Source organism: Bufo gargarizans, chromosome 9, assembly GCF_014858855.1.
Source record: "Bufo gargarizans isolate SCDJY-AF-19 chromosome 9, ASM1485885v1, whole genome shotgun sequence".
Lineage (NCBI taxonomy): Eukaryota > Metazoa > Chordata > Amphibia > Anura > Bufonidae > Bufo > Bufo gargarizans.
This window is the reverse complement of record NC_058088.1, coordinates 193,993,583-194,013,962: the sequence shown is the minus strand read 5'-3', so window position 1 is coordinate 194,013,962 and position 20,380 is coordinate 193,993,583. Positions and strand designations below refer to the sequence as shown.

The 20,380-nt window shown below is 48.0% G+C and overlaps 1 protein-coding gene across 1 annotated transcript; it reads right to left on the bottom strand.

The window, feature by feature from the left end:
* Positions 1–1,157: 1,157 nt before the first annotated feature.
* On the bottom strand, positions 1,158–11,577 carry UCK1 (uridine-cytidine kinase 1). Its single transcript, XM_044306168.1, has 7 exons — positions 11,406–11,577; positions 8,355–8,514; positions 8,175–8,271; positions 7,838–7,980; positions 5,229–5,323; positions 3,371–3,419; positions 1,158–3,083 (listed from the first exon to the last, which is right to left on the bottom strand). Exons 1-7 carry the CDS (start codon positions 11,493–11,495, stop codon positions 2,902–2,904), a joined length of 816 nt encoding a protein of 271 aa, XP_044162103.1. The 5' UTR covers positions 11,496–11,577; the 3' UTR covers positions 1,158–2,901.
* Between the last annotated feature and the right edge of the window lie 8,803 nt (positions 11,578–20,380).

The window sequence follows — 20,380 nt, the reverse complement described above, 5'->3', positions numbered from 1 at the left end:
TTCTTTGTTTTTAGTGACTGAAAATCAATCATACTTCAGCCAGCAGGACATGTGCAGGATGGGTGTTGTAGTAAATAAGGATGCAGAGATCTTAAAGGGCTTCTGTCACCCCACTAAAGTGATTTTTTTTTTTTGGGCTGGTGAAATTAGTTATATTGCGATATATCACAATATAATTGTGTTACTTACTTTGATCCAGCAGTTTCTTCAAAAAACGAAGTTTTATCATATGTAAATCCGGTCTCTACCAGCAAGTAGGGCGGCTACTTGCTGGTAGCTGCTGCAGAAATCCGCCCCCTCGTCGTGTTGATTGACAGGGCCAGCCGGGATCTCCTCCTCCGGCCAGCCCTGTCGGCATTTCAAAAATCGCGCGCCTCTGTGGATTCGGCGCAGGCGCTCTGAGATGAGGAGGCTCGTCTCCTCAGAACTCCCTCAGTGCGCCTGCGCCGATGACATCACCGAAATAGAAGACGTCATCGGCGCAGGCGCACTGAGGGAGTGCTGAGGAGACGAGCCTCCTCATCTCAGAGCGCCTGCGCCAAATCCACAGAGGCGCGCGATTTTTGAAATGCCGACAGGGCTGGCCGGAGGAGGAGATCCCGGCTGGCCCTGTCAATCAACACGACGAGGGGGCGGATTTCTGCAGCAGCTACCAGCAAGTAGCCGCCCTACTTGCTGGTAGAGACCGAATTTACATATGATAAAACTTCGTTTTTTGAAGAAACTGCTGGATCAAAGTAAGTGACACAATTATATTGTGATATATCGCAATATAACTAATTTCACCAGCCCAAAAAAAAAAAATCACTTTAGTGGGGTGACAGAAGCCCTTTAAAAATGGGGAACCTTTCATTATACATTGAGGGGTTCCCTTTAAAAACATGTCTGCTTTTTTTTTTTTTTTTTAACTTACTTTGCTCCAAAGCATCACTGGTCTTCTACCGTTTTGTGCATACAGCTCCAATGCAGTACCGTGTGTCCCCGTGGTAACAGACTATACCCATGGTTTATGTAGCCATGGAGACGCATTGGAGCTGTATACACAAAACTGTAGACTTGTAAGAAAAATTAGCAAATTTTGATGCAATAATAAAAAGTTGTAAAAGTCTACACACCCAGAACCTAATGACATGAAGTAAACCCGACAGATGCCATTTGTCCAATAATTTCCTTTTAATGACAGCGATGTTATTGGGGGTTACACCAAGTTCGGGGCCCGATCCCCTCCTAGTAACAAGTAGATAACAGTCGTGATTTTACTCCTGCAGGAGGTGCTGCCATCTGCTGGACAGATAAAGGTGTAACAATACAATAGGGACTACAACCACCATCAGGGATCACTGTTCTCCTACTTCTGTCATTAAAGGGCAGCAGCCTGGATGAGGAATTGTGTAGATGACTTGTGCCATGTCGCTTTCAGTCATCTACAGCAGCCGCGGACCCCCAGCCCATGTCCCAGCATGCTCCACGGCCGCTGGAGGTCCGCTCATTTGCATAAGCATAAAGTGCAAAATTAAGATAATTAAGCTACAAAGGCGGGTTCAGTAAACAGAGCCGGAGAACACGTGATTACCTCCCCTCCAGGAAGCCGAGATACGAGGACCTCCGTGCCGCCCCTCTGCATAGACAGAACAGTGTGAGGAATCTGCAAACAGCGACTCATATCTCAGCTTCCAGAACCCTGCCTGGGTGGGAGGCGGAGACTGAAGTATAACTGGTGGGGCTCGGCCATCGTGCGGCCTGTACATAGCGGTAGATTGGTTGCAGGGGCGTCCTCGCGTACAGGAGCAATTTCTGCAACATATCTTCCGTGTGTGACTATATCTGAATACGTGTGCGGTCACTACATAGAAATATACGACTTGTGACTAAGCCTATGAGAAAGTGTAGAACCATACGTAAATGGCGCTAAACTGTCATGTAAAGTGGGGAACATTTTAAAGGGGTATTCCAGCTGTTTACTATTGGCCGGTACTGTGCTGTTCCTCACCACTTGGGTCCAGACCAGAGGGATGGGGACGCATCACCGCAGAGGCCAGTGAATGGCTGCAGCAGATGTAGTACAGGCCCAGAGCAGGGATGCCCAACCTGCGGCCCTCCAGCCATTGCAAAACTACAACTCCCAGCATGCCCGGAAAGCCTACAGCTATCAGCCTACACCAGGGGATGGTGGAAGTTGTAGTTTTACAACAGCTGGAGGGCTGGTTGAGCATCCCTGGCCTAGAGGAGACTCTGCTCTGGAAGACCCCTTTAAGGCCTTGGGCACAATGGTCCTCCTAGAAGCCAATCGCAGCGCAGCCATCACCCTTATAAAGCAATGAAAGCTGAGCTGTGATTGGCTGCCATTTTGATGGCTGAGGCGCCATGTCCCCTCGTTCACATACGTGCAGTAGTGATGCTGTTTTTGTACTGCACCGGCCAATCACGGCTCCAGCTTTTTCAAAACTACAACTTTCATCATGCCATTACAACCTGCAACTACAGGGCACAATGGGAGTTGTAGTTTTGCAACAGCTGGAGAGCCACAAGTTGGAGATCACTGCTATAGACTACAACTCTCATCACTGTAAGTATTACTGTATAGAAAGGTGCCAGTGCCTCGGATAAATCACATTCAAATGATGGGGAGAATCTCCTGGAGCTTATAACAGGGCCCAGGATTTAGTGCACATTAACCTGTGTGCCCATAGCGGGTACCTGTCAGCAGGGGGCGCCGTGCAATCCGATAATCTCTTCTTACCATCGTCTTCTGTGATCACCATGGATTATCAGACATATGAGAAATGTTTCAAAAATAATTAAATCTCTCTATTTTGGCTGAAATTAGTCCCAGCGCTCCCCGTCTGCACCTCCATGATGTGGAATGATGAGGTAAAGAGTCTGATCCCAGGCAGGACGCGCTCAGTGCGGCCGGCTGCTGGACTCCAGGTGAGTGCGCTTCCCGGGGCCCAAAACGCCTCCCGAATCTCCGGCTCCTGGGAAGCTCCTCTTCTGTGAGCGCCCATTCACAGCCCCTCGCTGCCACTTACAGATGTCTCCATTCAGGATGTCCTGGATGTGCTGCACGATCAGGTTAATGGCCACTAGGAGAGAAGACGACGGGTGAGCGCGCCGCCAGGGAAAATCGCCACAGTAGCAGGGGTCACTGGTACTTGGGTACTGCAGAACCGCCATTACCTCTGCTGCGCCCCCCCCCCCCCAACTTACTTAAAGGGATGTTCATGGAATCCGTAGATAGGCCATTAATATCAGCTGCGCCCGGCTCTCTGTGCTGGACCCCCACCTACCTTATACAGGACGGGTCCTCAATATCTAAGTACCAGAAGACCCCTTTAGTGGGTCAGACAGATATGCCACAGTCAGTGCTCACCCATATTATCCACACCCCGCGGGATGATGACATCAGCGTACTTCTTTGTCTACAAGGGGATTAAAACGGCAACAAATGATGAACTTCAGAGATGGAAATAAGAACCGACCCAATACAACAAAATCTCAAAGTAATAGAAATACAGCAAGTGATTGTAGAGTTCGGCTACTTTCACACTAGCGGTTTTCTTTTCCGTCACCGAGTTCCGTCCTAGGGGCTCAATACCGGAAAATAACTGATCAGGCATATCCCCATGCATTCTGAATGGAGAGCGATCCGTTCAGGATGCATCAGGACGTCTTCAGTTCAGTCGTTTTGACTGATCAGGCAAAAGAGAAAACCGTAGCATGCTACGGTTTCATCTCCGGCGAAAAAAACTGAAGACTTGCCTGAATGCCGGATCCAGCATTTTTTTTTCATAGGAATGTATTCATGCTGGATCCAGTCTGCACATGCGCAGACCTTTAAAAATTCGAAGAAAAAAAAAATACCAGATCCGTTTTGCCTGATGACACCGGAAAAACGGACCCGGTATTGCAATGCATTTTTCTGACTGATCAGGATCCTGATAAGTCAGAAAAATGCCTGATCAGTCAGAAAAAATGACATGCGTTTGCATACAGTTTGCCTGATCAGGCAACAGAACTGCCTGCCGGAATCAAACAACGCAAGTGTGAAAGTTCCCTAAGGCTACTTTCACACTAGCGTTGTTTGAATCCGGAACTGCCCGCCGGATCCGGAAAAACGTGTGAAAACGGATTATATTTGAATCCTCATCAGGATTTTGATCACAATGAAAAAATGCATTGGAAAAAACAGATCCGCCATTTTTTGGGTTTAACGGAACACACGGCGCCGGATCCGGCGTTAATCCAAGTCATTGGGAAAAAAAAATCCGGCGTTCAGTCAAAGTGTTCTGGATTTTTATCCGGAGGTAAAAATACAGCATGCTACGGTTTTCTGAAAAGCCTGATCAGTCAAAAAGACTGAACTGAAGACGTCCTGATGCATCCTGAACGGATTTCTCTCCATTCAGAATGAATGGGGATAAAACTGATCAGTTATTTTCCGGATTTAAGGGCTCTTTCACACCTGCGTTCTTTTCTTCCGGCGTAGAGTTCCGTCGTCGGGGCTCTATGCCGGAAGAATCCTGATCAGTTTTATCTGAATGGAGAGAAATCCGTTCAGGATGCATCAGGATGTCTTCAGTTCCGGACCGGAACGTTTTTTGGCCGGAGAAAATACCGCAGCATGCTGCGCTTTTTGCTCCGGCCAAAAATCCTGAACACTTGCCGCAAGGCCGGATCCGGAATTAATGCCCATTGAAAGGCATTGATCCGGATCCGGCCTTAAGCTAAACGTTGTTTCGGCGCATTGCCGGATCCGATGTTTAGCTTTTTCTGAATGGTTACCATGGCTGCCGGGACGCTAAAGTCCTGGCAGCCATGGTAAAGTGTAGTGGGGAGCGGGGGAGCGGTATACTTACCATCCGTGCGGCTCCCGGGGCGCTCCAGAGTGACGTCAGGGCGCCCCACGCGCATGGATGACGTGATCGCATGGCACGTCATCCATGCACATGGGGCGCTCTGACGTCATTCTGGAGCGCCCTGGGAGCCGCACGGACTGTAAGTATACCGCTCCCCCGCTCCTACTATGGCAACCAGGACTTTAATAGCGTCCTGGCTGCCATAGTAACACTGATCCGTCTTCAAATGCTTTCAGTACACTTGCGTTTTTCCGCATCCGGCGTGTAATTCCGGCAAGTGGAGTACACAACGGATCCGGACAACGCAAGTGTGAAAGAGGCCTTAGTGTGAACAATAGAACCAAAAAGGCAAAAAAATTGTAAGATAATTACCGGGAGCGAAAATTCCTCAAATGCCGGCTTCACAAAAGTTGTGTACTGAGTCAGAATCTGCTCCAACTCCCTCCCCCGCTTCATGTCTCTCAGAACTGGAAGTAAAAGTTCCCATAAGTGGAAGTTCCAGAATACAAGAATATAACTACTATAATACTGCTCCTATGTACAAGAATATAACTACTATAATACTGCTCCTATGTACAAGAATATAACTGCTATAATACTGCTCCTATGTACAAGAATATAACTACTATAATACTGCTCCTATGTACAAGAATATCACTACTATAATACTGCCTCCTATGTACAAGAATATAACTACTATAATACTGCTCCTATGTACAAGAATATATCTACTATAATACTGCCTCCTATGTACAAGAATATAACTACTATAATACTGCCTCCTATGTACAGGAATATAACTGCTATAATACTGCTCCTATGTACAAGAATATAACTACTATAATACTGCTCCTATGTACAAGAATATAACTACTATAATACTGCTCCTATGTACAAGAATATAACTACTATAATACTGCCTCCTATGTACAAGAATATATCTACTATAATACTGCCTCCTATGTACAAGAATATAACTACTATAATACTGCTCCTATGTACAAGAATATAACTACTATAATACTGCTCCTATGTACAAGAATATAACTACTATAATACTGCTCCTATGTACAAGAGTATAACTACTATAATACTGCCCCCTATGTACAGGAATATAACTACTATAATACTGCTCCTATGTACAGGAATATAACTACTATAATACTGCCTCCTATGTACAAGAATATAACTACTATAATACTGCTCCTATGTACAGGAATATAACTACTATAATACTGCCTCCTATGTACAGGAATATAACTACTATAATACTGCCTCCTATGTACAGGAATATAACTACTATAATACTGCCTCCTATGTACAGGAATATAACTACTATAATACTGCCTCCTATGTACAAGAATATAACTACTATAATACTGCCCCTATGTACAAGAATATAACTACTATAATACTGCCTCCTATGTACAAGAATATAACTACTATAATACTGCTCCTATGTACAAGAATATAACTACTATAATACTGCTCCTATGTACAAGAATATAACTACTATAATACTGCTCCTATGTACAAGAATATAACTACTATAATACTGCCTCCCATGTACAAGACTATAACTACTATAATACTGCTCCTATGTACAAGACTATAACTACTATAATACTGCCTCCCATGTACAAGACTATAACTACTATAATACTGCCTCCCATGTACAAGAATATAACTACTATAATACTGCCCCTATGTACAAGAATATAACTACTATAATACTGCCCCTATGTACAAGAATATAACTACTATAATACTGCTCCTATGTACAAGAATATAACTACTATAATACTGCCTCCCATGTACAAGACTATAACTACTATAATACTGCCCCTATGTACAAGAATATAACTACTATAATACTGCCCCTATGTACAAGAATATAACTACTATAATACTGCCCCTATGTACAAGAATATAACTACTATAATACTGCCTCCCATGTACAAGAATATAACTACTATAATACTGCCTCCCATGTACAAGAATATAACTACTATAATACTGCCCCTATGTACAAGAATATAACTACTATAATACTGCCTCCTATGTACAGGAATATAACTACTATAATACTGCCTCCTATGTACAAGAATATAACTACTATAATACTGCTCCTATGTACAAGAATATAACTACTATAATACTGCTCCTATGTACAAGAATATAACTACTATAATACTGCTCCTATGTACAAGAATATAACTACTATAATACTGCCTCCTATGTACAAGAATATAACTACTATAATACTGCTCCTATATACAGGAATATAACTACTATAATACTGCTTCCTGTGTACAAGAATATAACTACTATAATACTGCTCCTATGTACAGGAATATAACTACTATAATACTGCCTCCTATGTACAAGAATATAACTACTATAATACTGCTCCTATGTACAAGACTATAACTACTATAATACTGCCTCCCATGTACAAGAATATAACTACTATAATACTGCTCCTATGTACAAGAATATAACTACTATAATACTGCTCCTATGTACAAGAATATAACTACTATAATACTGCTCCTATGTACAAGAATATAACTACTATAATACTGCTCCTATGTACAAGAATATAACTACTATAATACTGCTCCTATGTACAAGACTATAACTACTATAATACTGCTCCTATGTACAGGAATATAACTACTATAATACTGCCTCCTATGTACAAGAATATAACTACTATAATACTGCCTCCTATGTACAGGAATATAACTACTATAATACTGCTCCTATGTACAAGAATATAACTACTATAATACTGCTCCTATGTACAAGAATATAACTACTATAACACATTGCAGAAAGTACATGTGATTATTGCTCTGTGGCCCCTGGATGGGTTCCTCCCCCAGACGTAGCTGGAGCCGCACTATCAGGGTGTGCTGGCAGCTATATGACAGATCTCCTCCTTGTTACTGGTGTATTCAGTGCGGTCCGTCACTCACCCCTCCGAGACAACCTGACATCCGAATCCGTGTCCACAAACAGCTTCAGGTGGAACATGTCCCTGATCTCTTGGTTATAAAAGGCCAGAATCCCCTCGAACAGCAGCACGTCGGCCGGGTAGACGGTCGTGGTCTCTGGTAACCTGGGGCAGAATAGCGGAGTGAAGCTGCAGCTGTAATCACCACTGGGGACCACAAGGTGGCGCTCACCCCGTGAATGCATTAGTGCAGGAACACATTGGTTAATTGCTGCTGATCTGTCGCCATGTTGACCCTAGGAGGACACTGAGGTGGCGGCACAAATCGCTCTGTATCTGATAACCCGGCAGCATCTCACCTCGAGTGTGTGACGAAGTCGTATATGGGGACGTCCACGATCTGCCCCTCTAGGATCTTGGTGAGCGTCATGTACATCAGATCATTGTCAAAAGCATCTAAGAGGAGAAAGGGTTAAGTGATGGGGAGCTCGGCATGCTGGGAGGACGGGTGTATAAAGGCCAGCTCGGACCCCACTCACCGGGGTGGTCAAAGTTGTACTGCCCCTTCAGGGCGCGCGCCTTCTGCTCCGGGGTCAGCACCTTGTAGAAGCGGTCTTGGCTCAGGATGACCACCTTCCTCTGCCTCTGGTCAACCTCATTCTGCCCCAGAAGCTCCATGATCTTCTCACAGACTGTGGACTGGACGAGAGGAGACATTACACCATCCAGAGGCACTGACCTCCATGTGTGACGCCACCTACTGGCCAACATATGCCAGAGTACCCAGCGGCTGTACTGCTCTGAGCTGGCAGGGGGCGCTGTGTGGGGTGTCAGATTGGACGACCGCTGCTTTCTAAAGGCCACTGGACATGACACAGGTCATTATGTGCAGAGGGCAAAGACTGACCCCAACAGTGACAGCGCAGAGGTCACACCCACTGTTCATATCGCTGCAGCTGGAATGTTTTCTCACTCTGGGATTGTGCTGGAAAACTGCCGAATCCTACACCGAACTGGAGGGTCACAGCACTAATGACCCAAAAATAATTGTATATCTCCTCTGATACACAGCACCAAATCCTCTGCAGGAGACATAAGAGCCACATGACAAAATTATGTATATAGATACAACCACCACTAGAGGGAGCTCACTACATACAGGTTATACAGCCACCACTAGAGGGAGCTCACTACATACAGATTATACAGCCACCACTAGAGGGAGCTCACTACATACAGATTATACAGCCACCACTAGAGGGAGCTCACTATATACAGATTATACAGCCACCACTAGAGGGCGCTCACTACATACAGATTATACAGCCACCACTAGAGGGCGCTCACTACATACAGATTATACAGCCACCACTAGAGGGCGCTCACTACATACAGATTATACAGCCACCACTAGAGGAAGCTCACTACATACAGAATATACAGTCACCACTAGAGGGAGCTCACTACATACAGAATATACAGCCACCACTAGAGGGAGCTCACTACATACAGATTATACAGCCACCACTAGAGGGCGCTCACTACATACAGATTATACAGCCACCACTAGAGGGCGCTCACTACATACAGATTATACAGCCACCACTAGAGGGCGCTCACTACATACAGATTATACAGCCACCACTAGAGGGAGCTCACTACATACAGATTATACAGCCGCCACTAGAGGGAGCTCACTACATACAGATCATACAGCCGCCACTAGAGGGAGCTCACTATATACAGATTATACAGCCACCACTAGAGGGCGCTCACTACATACAGATTATACAGCCACCACTAGAGGGAGCTCACTACATACAGATTATACAGCCGCCACTAGAGGGAGCTCACTACATACAGATTATACAGCCGCCACTAGAGGGAGCTCACTACATACAGATCATACAGCCGCCACTAGAGGGAGCTCACTACATACAGATTATACAGCCACCACTAGAGGGAGCTCACTGCATACAGATTATACAGCCACCACTAGAGGGAGCTCACTACATACAGATTATACAGCCGCCACTAGAGGGAGCTCACTACATACAGATCATACAGCCGCCACTAGAGGGAGCTCACTACATACAGATTATACAGCCACCACTAGAGGGAGCTCACTGCATACAGATTATACAGCCACCACTAGAGGGAGCTCACTACATACAGATTATACAGCCACCACTAGAGGGAGCTCACTACATACAGATTATACAGCCACCACTAGAGGGAGCTCACTACATACAGATTATACAGCCGCCACTAGAGGGAGCTCACTACATACAGATCATACAGCCGCCACTAGAGGGAGCTCACTACATACAGATTATACAGCCACCACTAGAGGGAGCTCACTGCATACAGATTATACAGCCACCACTAGAGGGAGCTCACTACATACAGATTATACAGCCGCCACTAGAGGGAGCTCACTACATACAGATCATACAGCCGCCACTAGAGGGAGCTCACTACATACAGATTATACAGCCACCACTAGAGGGAGCTCACTGCATACAGATTATACAGCCACCACTAGAGGGAGCTCACTACATACAGATTATACAGCCACCACTAGAGGGAGCTCACTACATACAGATTATACAGCCACCACTAGAGGGAGCTCACTACATACAGATTATACAGCCACCACTAGAGGGAGCTCACTACATACAGGTTATACAGCCACCACTAGAGGGAGCTCACTGCATACAGATTATACAGCCACCACTAGGGGGAGCTCACTACAAACAGATAATACAGCCACCACTAGAGGGAGCTCACCACATACAGGTTATACAGCCACCACTAGAGGGAGCTCACTACATACAGGTTATACAGCCACCACTAGAGGGAGCTCACTACATGCAGATTATACAGCCACCACTAGAGGGAGCTCACTACATACAGATCATACAGCCACCACTAGAGAAAGCTCACTACATACAGATCATACAGCCACCACTAGAGAAAGCTCACTACATACAGATTATACAGCCACCACTAGAGGGAGCTCACTGCATACAGATTATACAGCCACCACTAGGGGGAGCTCACTGCATACAGATTATACAGCCACCACTAGAGGGAGCTCCCTATATACAGATCATACAGCCACCACTAGAGGGAGCTCACTACATACAGATTATACAGCCACCACTAGGGGGAGCTCACTGCATACAGATTATACAGCCACCACTAGAGGGAGCTCACTGCATACAGATTATACAGCCACCACTAGAGGGAGCTCCCTATATACAGATCATACAGCCACCACTAGGGGGAGCTCCCTATATACAGATCATACAGCCACCACTAGGGGCCGCTGTCAGTTGTTTCCAGGCTCCTCGCTCCGCTCCCGTTGTCTTATAAACCGCTCTTGCTCCGAGCACTGACCCTCCTGGTCGCGCTCCTTCCCGGCCGCTGTCCCGGTGACCTGGAGGGGGCGCACTGGGCACAGTGACCGGAGTTGTCATATCTGCGTTACCAACCACCAGAGAGAATGACAGCCCCTGAAAACCAGCAGTGGGGACCCCGGACCGAACTTATTACCCGGAAACACAGCTTCCCCTCCCCACACTCACCTTGCCGCTGGCAGTGCCGCCGCTCACCCCGATAAGGCAGGGGAGCTGGTGTCCACGCTCCGGGGTCTCCATGCTCCCTGCTGAAGCCATCGTAGGGTCAACCTGCGGACGGAGTAGCGCAAACTACAACTCCCAGAAGCCTCCACGGCCATGAGCTGACGCAGAGCACGTACCGAATAGCACGCCGGGAACTAGAGCTCGTGCGCCGCATTGTACGTCACGTGACTGTCAGTTAAGCGCTGAACACGTGACAAGGGGCGGACAGTGGACGTTTGTTCTCATGTATAATAAAGTTATATATTTTTTTCACTTTTTAAATGTCTTTTACCTTAGAATTCACGGATCCTCTCAGCACTGCGTCCATACCCATGATCCTCTGCGCTCATTATGGAGCACTGGTGGTTGCTAATGGCACTGTGCTCCAGCCACCACCAGAGCTGCACCAAGACTCTGCTCTATTGGATAATGAGGCCCAGCTGGCGTTGTGCGCGCCCTGCCGGGGTACCGCACCATAGCTATAGGGGGTGCAGGGGCAGAAGTCACAGCCTGTGTGTGTGTAAGGGGCCTAAAGCCCCCCCAGCGCAGGAGAAGCCCCCAGTGTAATAAATGCACATGGTTGGATTCACGTTACTCCTCTGCCCACTTGTGACCGATTCCTCCGGACAAGAACGGTACAACCTAATCACCAACGTACACCCCAACTACATCTCCCCGACTGCAATACAGCAGAATGGTGAATGCAGCTCTGGATGTGACTAGAGCATAATACAGGCAATAATGCAGCGCTATATGAGCGTCTGATAGCCAACCACCATGACACGGTACATACAGGACACCGCCCCTTTAAGAGGTCACCGCGCTCTCATATCCTCTCAGCCTTTGTCCTCTAAGCAATAAAACAATAAATTTGAACTGCGCCAGCAGAGCCCGATACGGGGGCGCTGCCCGGGCAGACGTTCACATCCGGGAGGCATGGGCATTTTCCCCAGGAAATCTAAATCTTGGAGTGGCGGCATCAGGTTATTCTGGAAAGCTGGGCAACAACCCGGCCGCCATTGGCGCTGGCATCGGGGTGTCAGCCAGGAGGCCGCAGTGGGCATGGACGTCACATGGAGGAAATGCCCTTCAAACCTGATCATTTGTCAGTGAGCCGGGCCTGGAGACAAGCTGCTGCTCAGGGAGGGGCGCCGCTTATCTGCTCAGATTGACCTCGAGAAGGCAATTACAGTGAATGCCGCCTCCACGGTGAAGGTGGGAAGGTCGCTTGTTCCCACCACCGGGTGAGGCTGGCACTGGGATTAACTGGTGGGAGAGCACGGCCCTCAGAATTATTGTTTCTGGGAAAGCTGGGTGACAACCTCTACCACCGCAGCCCACGCCGGAGTTGGCACTCAGCTTTCCATCACTTCTGCTGGGAGACAGACAATATGGCCGCCATCACCGCAGCCGCTTACTTTCCCGATTCCCGTGATCACAGAGGCTGAATGAATGACACCGCCCCGGATCACAACATCATTCAAAAAAAAACATTGGATTTCTAGTTTCAAAAGATCCCTGCTTGCTGTCAATGACTAGAAACATTCCTGCACAGCCCTAAGTCCTCTTTCACCTGAGCAAGTTTTCCTCCAGGGTGTGATGCGTGACGCAAACACGTAGCATCCAGACTGAATCCTGACGCATTCGTCGTTCTTCACGCATTATTTCTGCGTTCAGAAAACATCGCGGCGGGTTCTATATTCAGCGGTTTGCATGCAGCTCTGGCTCTATAGAAGTGAATGGGGCTTCAGTGAAAACCGGATTCCCTTACGTCCTAACCAGTGGCACAGATGGGGTATTCTGCCCCTGTGGACTGGTTAGGACAGGTGGAAGTTTTAATGAACAATAAAAAAAACACTGGCATGCACACGCCCTCCCTGCCCCCAATAAAGAGGGGCATAGCCCTCATGCTATTGTGTTTTTTTCTGTCCTGCGGACGGGACGGGACGGGACGGGACGGGACGGGTGGAGAGAGTGCTATTCCCTTTTTATTTTTTCTTTATTATGGTTCCTTGGAACGATGCCGCTCCTCCCATGCGGCCGGAGGATGTCCTCTGGCCGTAGCTTTGTGGTATCCAGCGGTCTGTCTGGCACAGCCCTAGGCTGGGGCTTACCTCTGTCCTGAGGTGGAGTGGGGAGCGGTGGTAGCGGCGTCCCGCATATTCGGCGGGCGCCACCATCTTGCGGAAGTGACGTCAGGGACATCACTTCCGGTTTTTCGCTCCGGCCGACGTTTAACTATGCCTCTCCCTTATGAGAGGGGGTGGAGTGGCTGGAGCGGCAGTAGCGGCGTCCCGCATGTTTAGCTAGGCGCCGCCATCTTGCGGAGGTGTGGGTCCCTAATGCAGGTGACGTCACTTCCGGTTTTCGTTCCGGCCGTTTGATAACGTCGGCCGGAGGTGTATTTTAGATAACTAGGGCCGTGGGGGCCTTTAAAGTGGTTCAGGGTCCTTTTCTGGGTCCCTAATGCAGAGGTTTTTCAGATGAGAAAAACTCAGAGGTTTACCCCGCCCCCTTAGGGGGCAGGGCTTTCGTTTTGGCGCCAACAAACCCTATTTAAACTTGGTGAAGCTCCAGGTTCAGTCTCCTGGAGCGCAGCTTGCTGTCAACCTTGAGTGTGGTTTGGTGCTAGAGAGTTTTGCTACCTCTGTGCTGAAAATCATTTGTTTTCTTATTATAAGAGCTTGCTAGGATCTTCTGGGTAAAGATCCTGAAGCTTGCGATTAAGCTCTGTCTTTCTTGAATTTTCCTAAATTCATGTTTCTTTTGATTTTCAGCCATGTCGTCTACCGGTGACTGAGAGCGAGAGCCCAGCAGGAAATCCGCGGGCAAGAGGCGCCACTTGCAGTGCCATGACTGCCAGATTGTCCTGGAGGACTCTTATGATTTCTCCCGCTGCCCACCCTGTAGGGCCAAGTCACTCCCCCAGTTGGAGCCATCTGTCCACGACGTGGTCGATTGGGTGAAGGGGTACATGGAGTCCAACATGACCCAGGTCAACGCCTCCATACAGGAACTGAAGAATGCCCTGGTCGCCAAGCGTCATCGTCCCTCCTCCCCCCATCGTGCGATGGAGGTCTCGTGGGGTCAGGAGGCGAGGGAAGGTTCCGCCGCCTCCTCGGACGAGGAGGATGGATTCTCCTATTTTTTCCCGCTGGAGAAGGCCCAGCGGCTACTAAAATCCGTCCGGTCGGGGGACCAGGACGTTGACCCGGGGGAAGCCTCATCCTCTGCCTCTAGGGGGCCTAGGGCCTTTAAAGCGGATGATTCTCTCCTATCTCTTATGAAAACAGAGTGGAGAAAGCCAGAGAAGGGTCCAGTGTTGACCAAAAGGTTCAAGGCCGTGTTTCCGGTCAAGGAGGATCAGGTATCTTCCTGGGGGCCTGTCCCGAAGGTGGACATGGCGATCGTGAAATTATCCAGAAGGACCCTGACGGGTCAAGTTTGTTGGACCCAATGGACCGGAAGGCGGACTGCGCCCTTAGGCGCGCCTATTCCTCGGCCTCCGCCTCAGTCGCGATTGCGTCGTCCGAAGTGGCGAATTTTCTAAAAACAAGGTTCTCCCAAATTGAGTCTGACCTGGACCATGGGGTCTCTAGGGACGACATTCTGGCCTCATGCAAGACGGCCAGCCTTGCCATTGATTACTTGTGTGACGCAGCTCCACAACAACTGAAGCTGGCATCCAAGTCTATGGCCCTTTCAACCGCGGGCAGGCGTCCGCTTTGGTTGAAACCCTGGAAGGCCGATACGACCTCAAAGCACAATCTTTGTGCCATGGCGTATGAACCCGGCAAACTTTTTGGTGCAGAGCTGGACCAGATAATGGAGGGGCTGTCTGACAAGAAGGGCAAGTCCCTTCCCCAGCAGTCCTTTCGTGGTCGGGGCAGGGGGTATGGTTCCAGAGCGGAACCGCAACCCAGACCCCAAAGGAATTGGGGTTCCCGTAGAGGAGGGAAATCCTCTCGGGGTTCTAGACCCCCTAAGAAGTCCTCGGCGTTGCGGGCCTCCTCGAGGCTCTTGGTATTTAGCCGGTCTAACTGGAAATCTCAGGCTCCCCTCTCCCCACATTCCCGTAGGCGGTCGCCTACAGCACATTTTACCTTGTTGGCAGGATCATATCCAGGACAGTTGGGTCCTGCGTGTAATTTCTCAGGGCTACCTTGTAGACTTGAGCAGTCGACCTCTGGACAAATTTGTCCAGACAAGGCTTCTTCCCAGCAACAAGCAGAAGATTCTAGAAAGTTACGTACTAGAATACTTCCAGAAGGGGGCCTTAGAAGAGGTTCCTCTCCAAGAGAGGGGAACAGGTATCTACTCCCCAGTTTTCCTGGTACCCAAGAGTACCGGAGGGTGGAGAATGATTATAGATCTGAGGTTCTTCAACCGTTTCATAAGACAAAAGAAGTTCCGTATGGAAACTATCCAGTCAGTGAGCAATCTTCTTATGCCGGGAGATTTCTTGGCAACCTTGGACCTCAAGGATGCTTATCTCCATATTCCCATCCATCCTGAGTCCAGAAGATTCTTAAGGATCGCGGTAAACATCGGGGGGATCCTAAAGCATTTTCAGTTTGTGGCCCTCCCGTTTGGGATTTCTTCAGCCCCACACACTTTCACCAAAGTGGTGGTCTCTGTGGTGGCCGCACTAAGACTTCAAGGCTTGAGCATAGTTCCATACCTGGACGACTGGCTCCTCAGAGCTCCTTCCCAAGCGATCCTGTCCCAACACATCCAACAGGCTGTTACATTCCTACATCAGTTAGGATGGATAATCAATTGGGACAAATCCCAACTTCAACCAGCCACCTCAGTAAGGTTCCTGGGGTTCATGGTGGATTCAGTCAGGATGACGATTCATCTCACTCCCGAAAGAAAGCAATCCGTACAACAGACAGCCCATTCCCTCTCTGTACCAAAACAGGTAACGATTCGAACGTGGATGAGGATGTTGGGACTAATGTCTTCAACCACAGAGGCGGTGCCTTGGGCATTATGGCATCTACGTCCGCTCCAGTCGGAAGTATTAGCCAAGTGGAATCACAGTCCAGTGGGACTCAATTCCGTGCTCTCCCTGCCTTACAAAGTCCGATCCTCTCTGAGGTGGTGGTCCCACCTCATGGACGGCAAGTCCCTGATCCAGCCCTCTTGGATCATACTTACTTCAGACGCATCCCTAGTAGGCTGGGGTGCGCATCTTCAGGACAAAACAGTCCAGGGAACTTGGACACCTCAGGAGAGGTTATTGTCATCGAATCTCCTGGAGATCAGAGCAATCAGGCTAGCTCTTCTTTATTTTGCTCCCATCATTCGAGGGAAGGCAGTGAAGGTACAGTCAGACAGCATGACCGCTGTGTTGTATATCAACAAGCAGGGAGGCACGAGGTCACAAAGTCTCCTGAGAGAGATAGGGGTGATCTTGGATTGGGCAGAACCGAACCTCACCCACTTATCAGCCGTTCACATTCGCGGAGTTCACAATGTGATTGCGGATCGCCTGAGCCGAGGTCTTCCAACCGGAGAATGGTCACTTCATCCAGAGGTCTTCAAGGAGATAACACTCAGGTGGGGCATGCCAGAGATCGATCTCATGGCAACGAGGTTCAACACCAAGGTGGAGAGGTATTGCTCCCTTTACAGGGAGGACAACCCGGTGGCAATAGATGCACTGTCAATCCCATGGAGGTTCAGGCTGGCCTACATCTTCCCTCCAATTTCCTTGATACCAAGGGTCTTGATGAAAATCAGGAAGGACCAAGCGTCAGTTATCGCCATTATCCCATACTGGCCGAAAAGAGCTTGGTTTACCCAACTCCTACAGATGAGTCGGGGTCAATTTCTGAGGCTTCCCCCAGAGAGAGAGTACTGGTGTCGGGGGGCACCCAGGTCTCCTCAAATCTTCAAATGTTCAACCTGACAGCCTGGAGGTTGATCAGCCCCTTCCAAGGATAGAAGGGCTATCGGGGTCTGTCTTGAGAACCCTGGAGCACTCCAGATCAGAAGCTACCAACAAGGCCTACTCCAGAATCTGGAAGATTTTTTCGTGCTGGTGTGCTAGGCATCAGCAAACATCCGCTGAAGCTTCCATCCCGATGATCCTACAGTTTCTACAGGACGGTCTGGACAAGGGGCTATCACCCGCTACCCTTAAAGTGCAGATTTCAGCAATCTCTGCTTGTCTCAACAGAGCTGTTTCTCAAGACCCCCTTATCAAGAGATTCCTGAAGGGAGCCTCAAGATTAAAGCCTACAGTAGTCAGACCTATCCCTGTTTGGGATTTATCGGTCGTGCTCAGGGGGTTATCATCTCCCCCCTTTGAGCCCCTAGAGGAGGCGGGATTCAGGTTCCTAACCTGGAAGATCACCTTTTTGTTGGCTGTTACCTCTGCAAAGCGAGTTGGAGAACTCCAGGCTTTTTCTGCCTTTGAGCCTTATACAAAGTTCCTGCAGGATCGGGTACTCCTCAAATTTTTACCTACCTTCATCCCAAAGGTTCCCTCCTTTGACAATATTAACCAGGTGATCTCCCTACCAACATTGGCTCCATCCCCCTCCTCTGAGGAAAGAGGGCTCCATACCCTCGACATTGCGAGATGTCTTAGGATTTACCTGGAACGCTCCAAGGTATTTAGGAAGGATGAAAACCTCCTTATCCTTTTTTCCGGTACCCATAAGGGGAGGAAAGCCTCTAAGCCCTCCATCAGCCGCTGGATTAAAGAGGCAATTCGGGAGTCTTATATGTCTCAGGGCTCGGAGCCCCCTGAATTTGTAAGGGCCCACTCTACTCGAGCAGTGGCCACTTCTTTTGCAGAGAGAAGCTCAATCCCATTGGATGTGATCTGTAAGTCAGCTTCTTGGAGTTCTCACTCCACTTTTATCTCACACTATAGAGTGGATACTAGAATACATAGTTATTCCTCATTTGGCCGGACAGTGTTATCTTCCGCCAGGCATGAGGACCCTCCCATGGGGGTTTCTACTTGCTAAATCCCCATCTGTGCCACTGGTTAGGACGTAAGGGAATCGTTAATTTCTAACGATAATTTGTTTTCCCTTAGTCCTAACAGTGGCACAGATGGGGTATTCTGCCCCTGTGGACTGGTTAGGACAGGTGGAAGTTTTAATGAACAATAAAAAAACACTGGCATGTACACGCCCTCCCTGCCCCCAATAAAGAGGGGCATAGCCCTCATGCTATTGTGTAGTAACAAGTAGACCAAAAATAATAAACAAAGGGGGGGAAATTTGTGTGCCACTGTTAGGACTAAGGGAAAACAAATTATCGTTAGAAATTAACGATTGTAGCGCGATGGTGGCTAGGAGATAGTTAGGCTACTTTCATACTTGCGTTTTTCTTTTCCGGCGCTGAGTTCCATCCTAGGGGCTCATCTCCATGTATTCTGAATGGAGAGTAATCCGCTCAGGATGTCTTCAGTTCAGCCACTGAACGGCGTTTTGGACGGAGGAAATACCGCAGCATGCCGCGTTATTATCTCCATCCAAAATTCCGGATCAATTGCCAGAATTCCGGCCCCGTCCTTAATTTACATTGGAATGTATTAGTGCCGGATCTGTCGTTCTCGTCTGCGCCTGAGCAGACCGGTCAAAATGTGAAAAAAAAAAAAATGACGGATCCGTTCTTGCAATGCATTTGTAAGACGCATCCGGATCAGTCTACAAATGTTGTCCGTTTGCATGCAGCTTGCCGGATCCGGTAGGCAGTTCCAGCGAGGATCACTCTGCCGCAAGTGTGAAAGTAGCTTTATCCTTCAGTTATTTTTATTCACGCGCACGAAAAAACGCATCAAAAACTGGAACATTGAACGCAATCTCAGACAGAACTGACTGAACTTGTGCGCAAAACCATCCGTTTTTTACCTCAGCAGACCCTGAGAGAATCCGTATCGTTCGTATAAAAAGAGGCCGTAATCCTTCTCACAGCTGAGGGTTCGTTACAACTGTATCCAGTCTAGATAATCTCTACACTGATACATTGTAACAAAGAGGACAAGTGAGAGCGAAGCACTAGACATGAGTTCCACGAATCTCTCCCAGGCACTGACTGTTCTGTCTGCCCTGATACTTGTGCTTCTCTCTGGTAGGGCTTGTTCACACAAAAGTTTTTTGCGTTCCGTATATGGGCCTTTTTTGCATTCCGTATACGGTCCATCTATCGAACCATTCATTTCAACGGTTCCAGAAAAAAAAAAAAACAGAATGCATTCTGTTTCCGTATTCCGTTTCGTTGAAAGGTAGAACATGTTCTATTATTGCCCACAAATCACGTTCCGTGGCTCCATTCAAGTCAATGGGTCCACAAAAAAAACAAAACGTAACAGATACGGAATGTACTCCGTATGTCTTCTGTATCCATTCCGTTTTTGAGGAACCATCTATTGAAAATGTTATGCCCAGCCCATTTTTTTCGATGTAATTACTGTATATGCCGAACGGAACCGGAAACACTACTGAAACCCCCCCCCCCCCGAAAAATAAACCCGCAAACCACTGAAAAAGATATACGGTCGTGTGAATGTATCAGGGCAGGTACAATGCATCATTCTTTACGGAGGGGGGATGTTGAGCCCATTTAGCGTACAATTGTAACACGCCATCATTTCTGACGTTTAGGGGCAGGACAGGATTCCAGCCTCTGGGTTCATAAAATGTCATTCACTGACAGCAAGCAGAGAGCTTAAAAATGGTAAAGAATGGAAACAAAGTCTATAAAAAAAAAAAAAAAAGTCGCAGCCCTTCGCCTTATGCGAGGATTGCAGGCTTTTTACATAGCGCTGGGCGAGCTCTGTATGGCGCATACCTCACACTGATACGCCTGTCTACGGGGCCGCAGCACATCGCACCTTCTGATCTATAGCTGCTGAATTTAATGACAGCACTAAGTCGCCAGATACATGGTGGCATCACTTCCCTGTGGCCAAA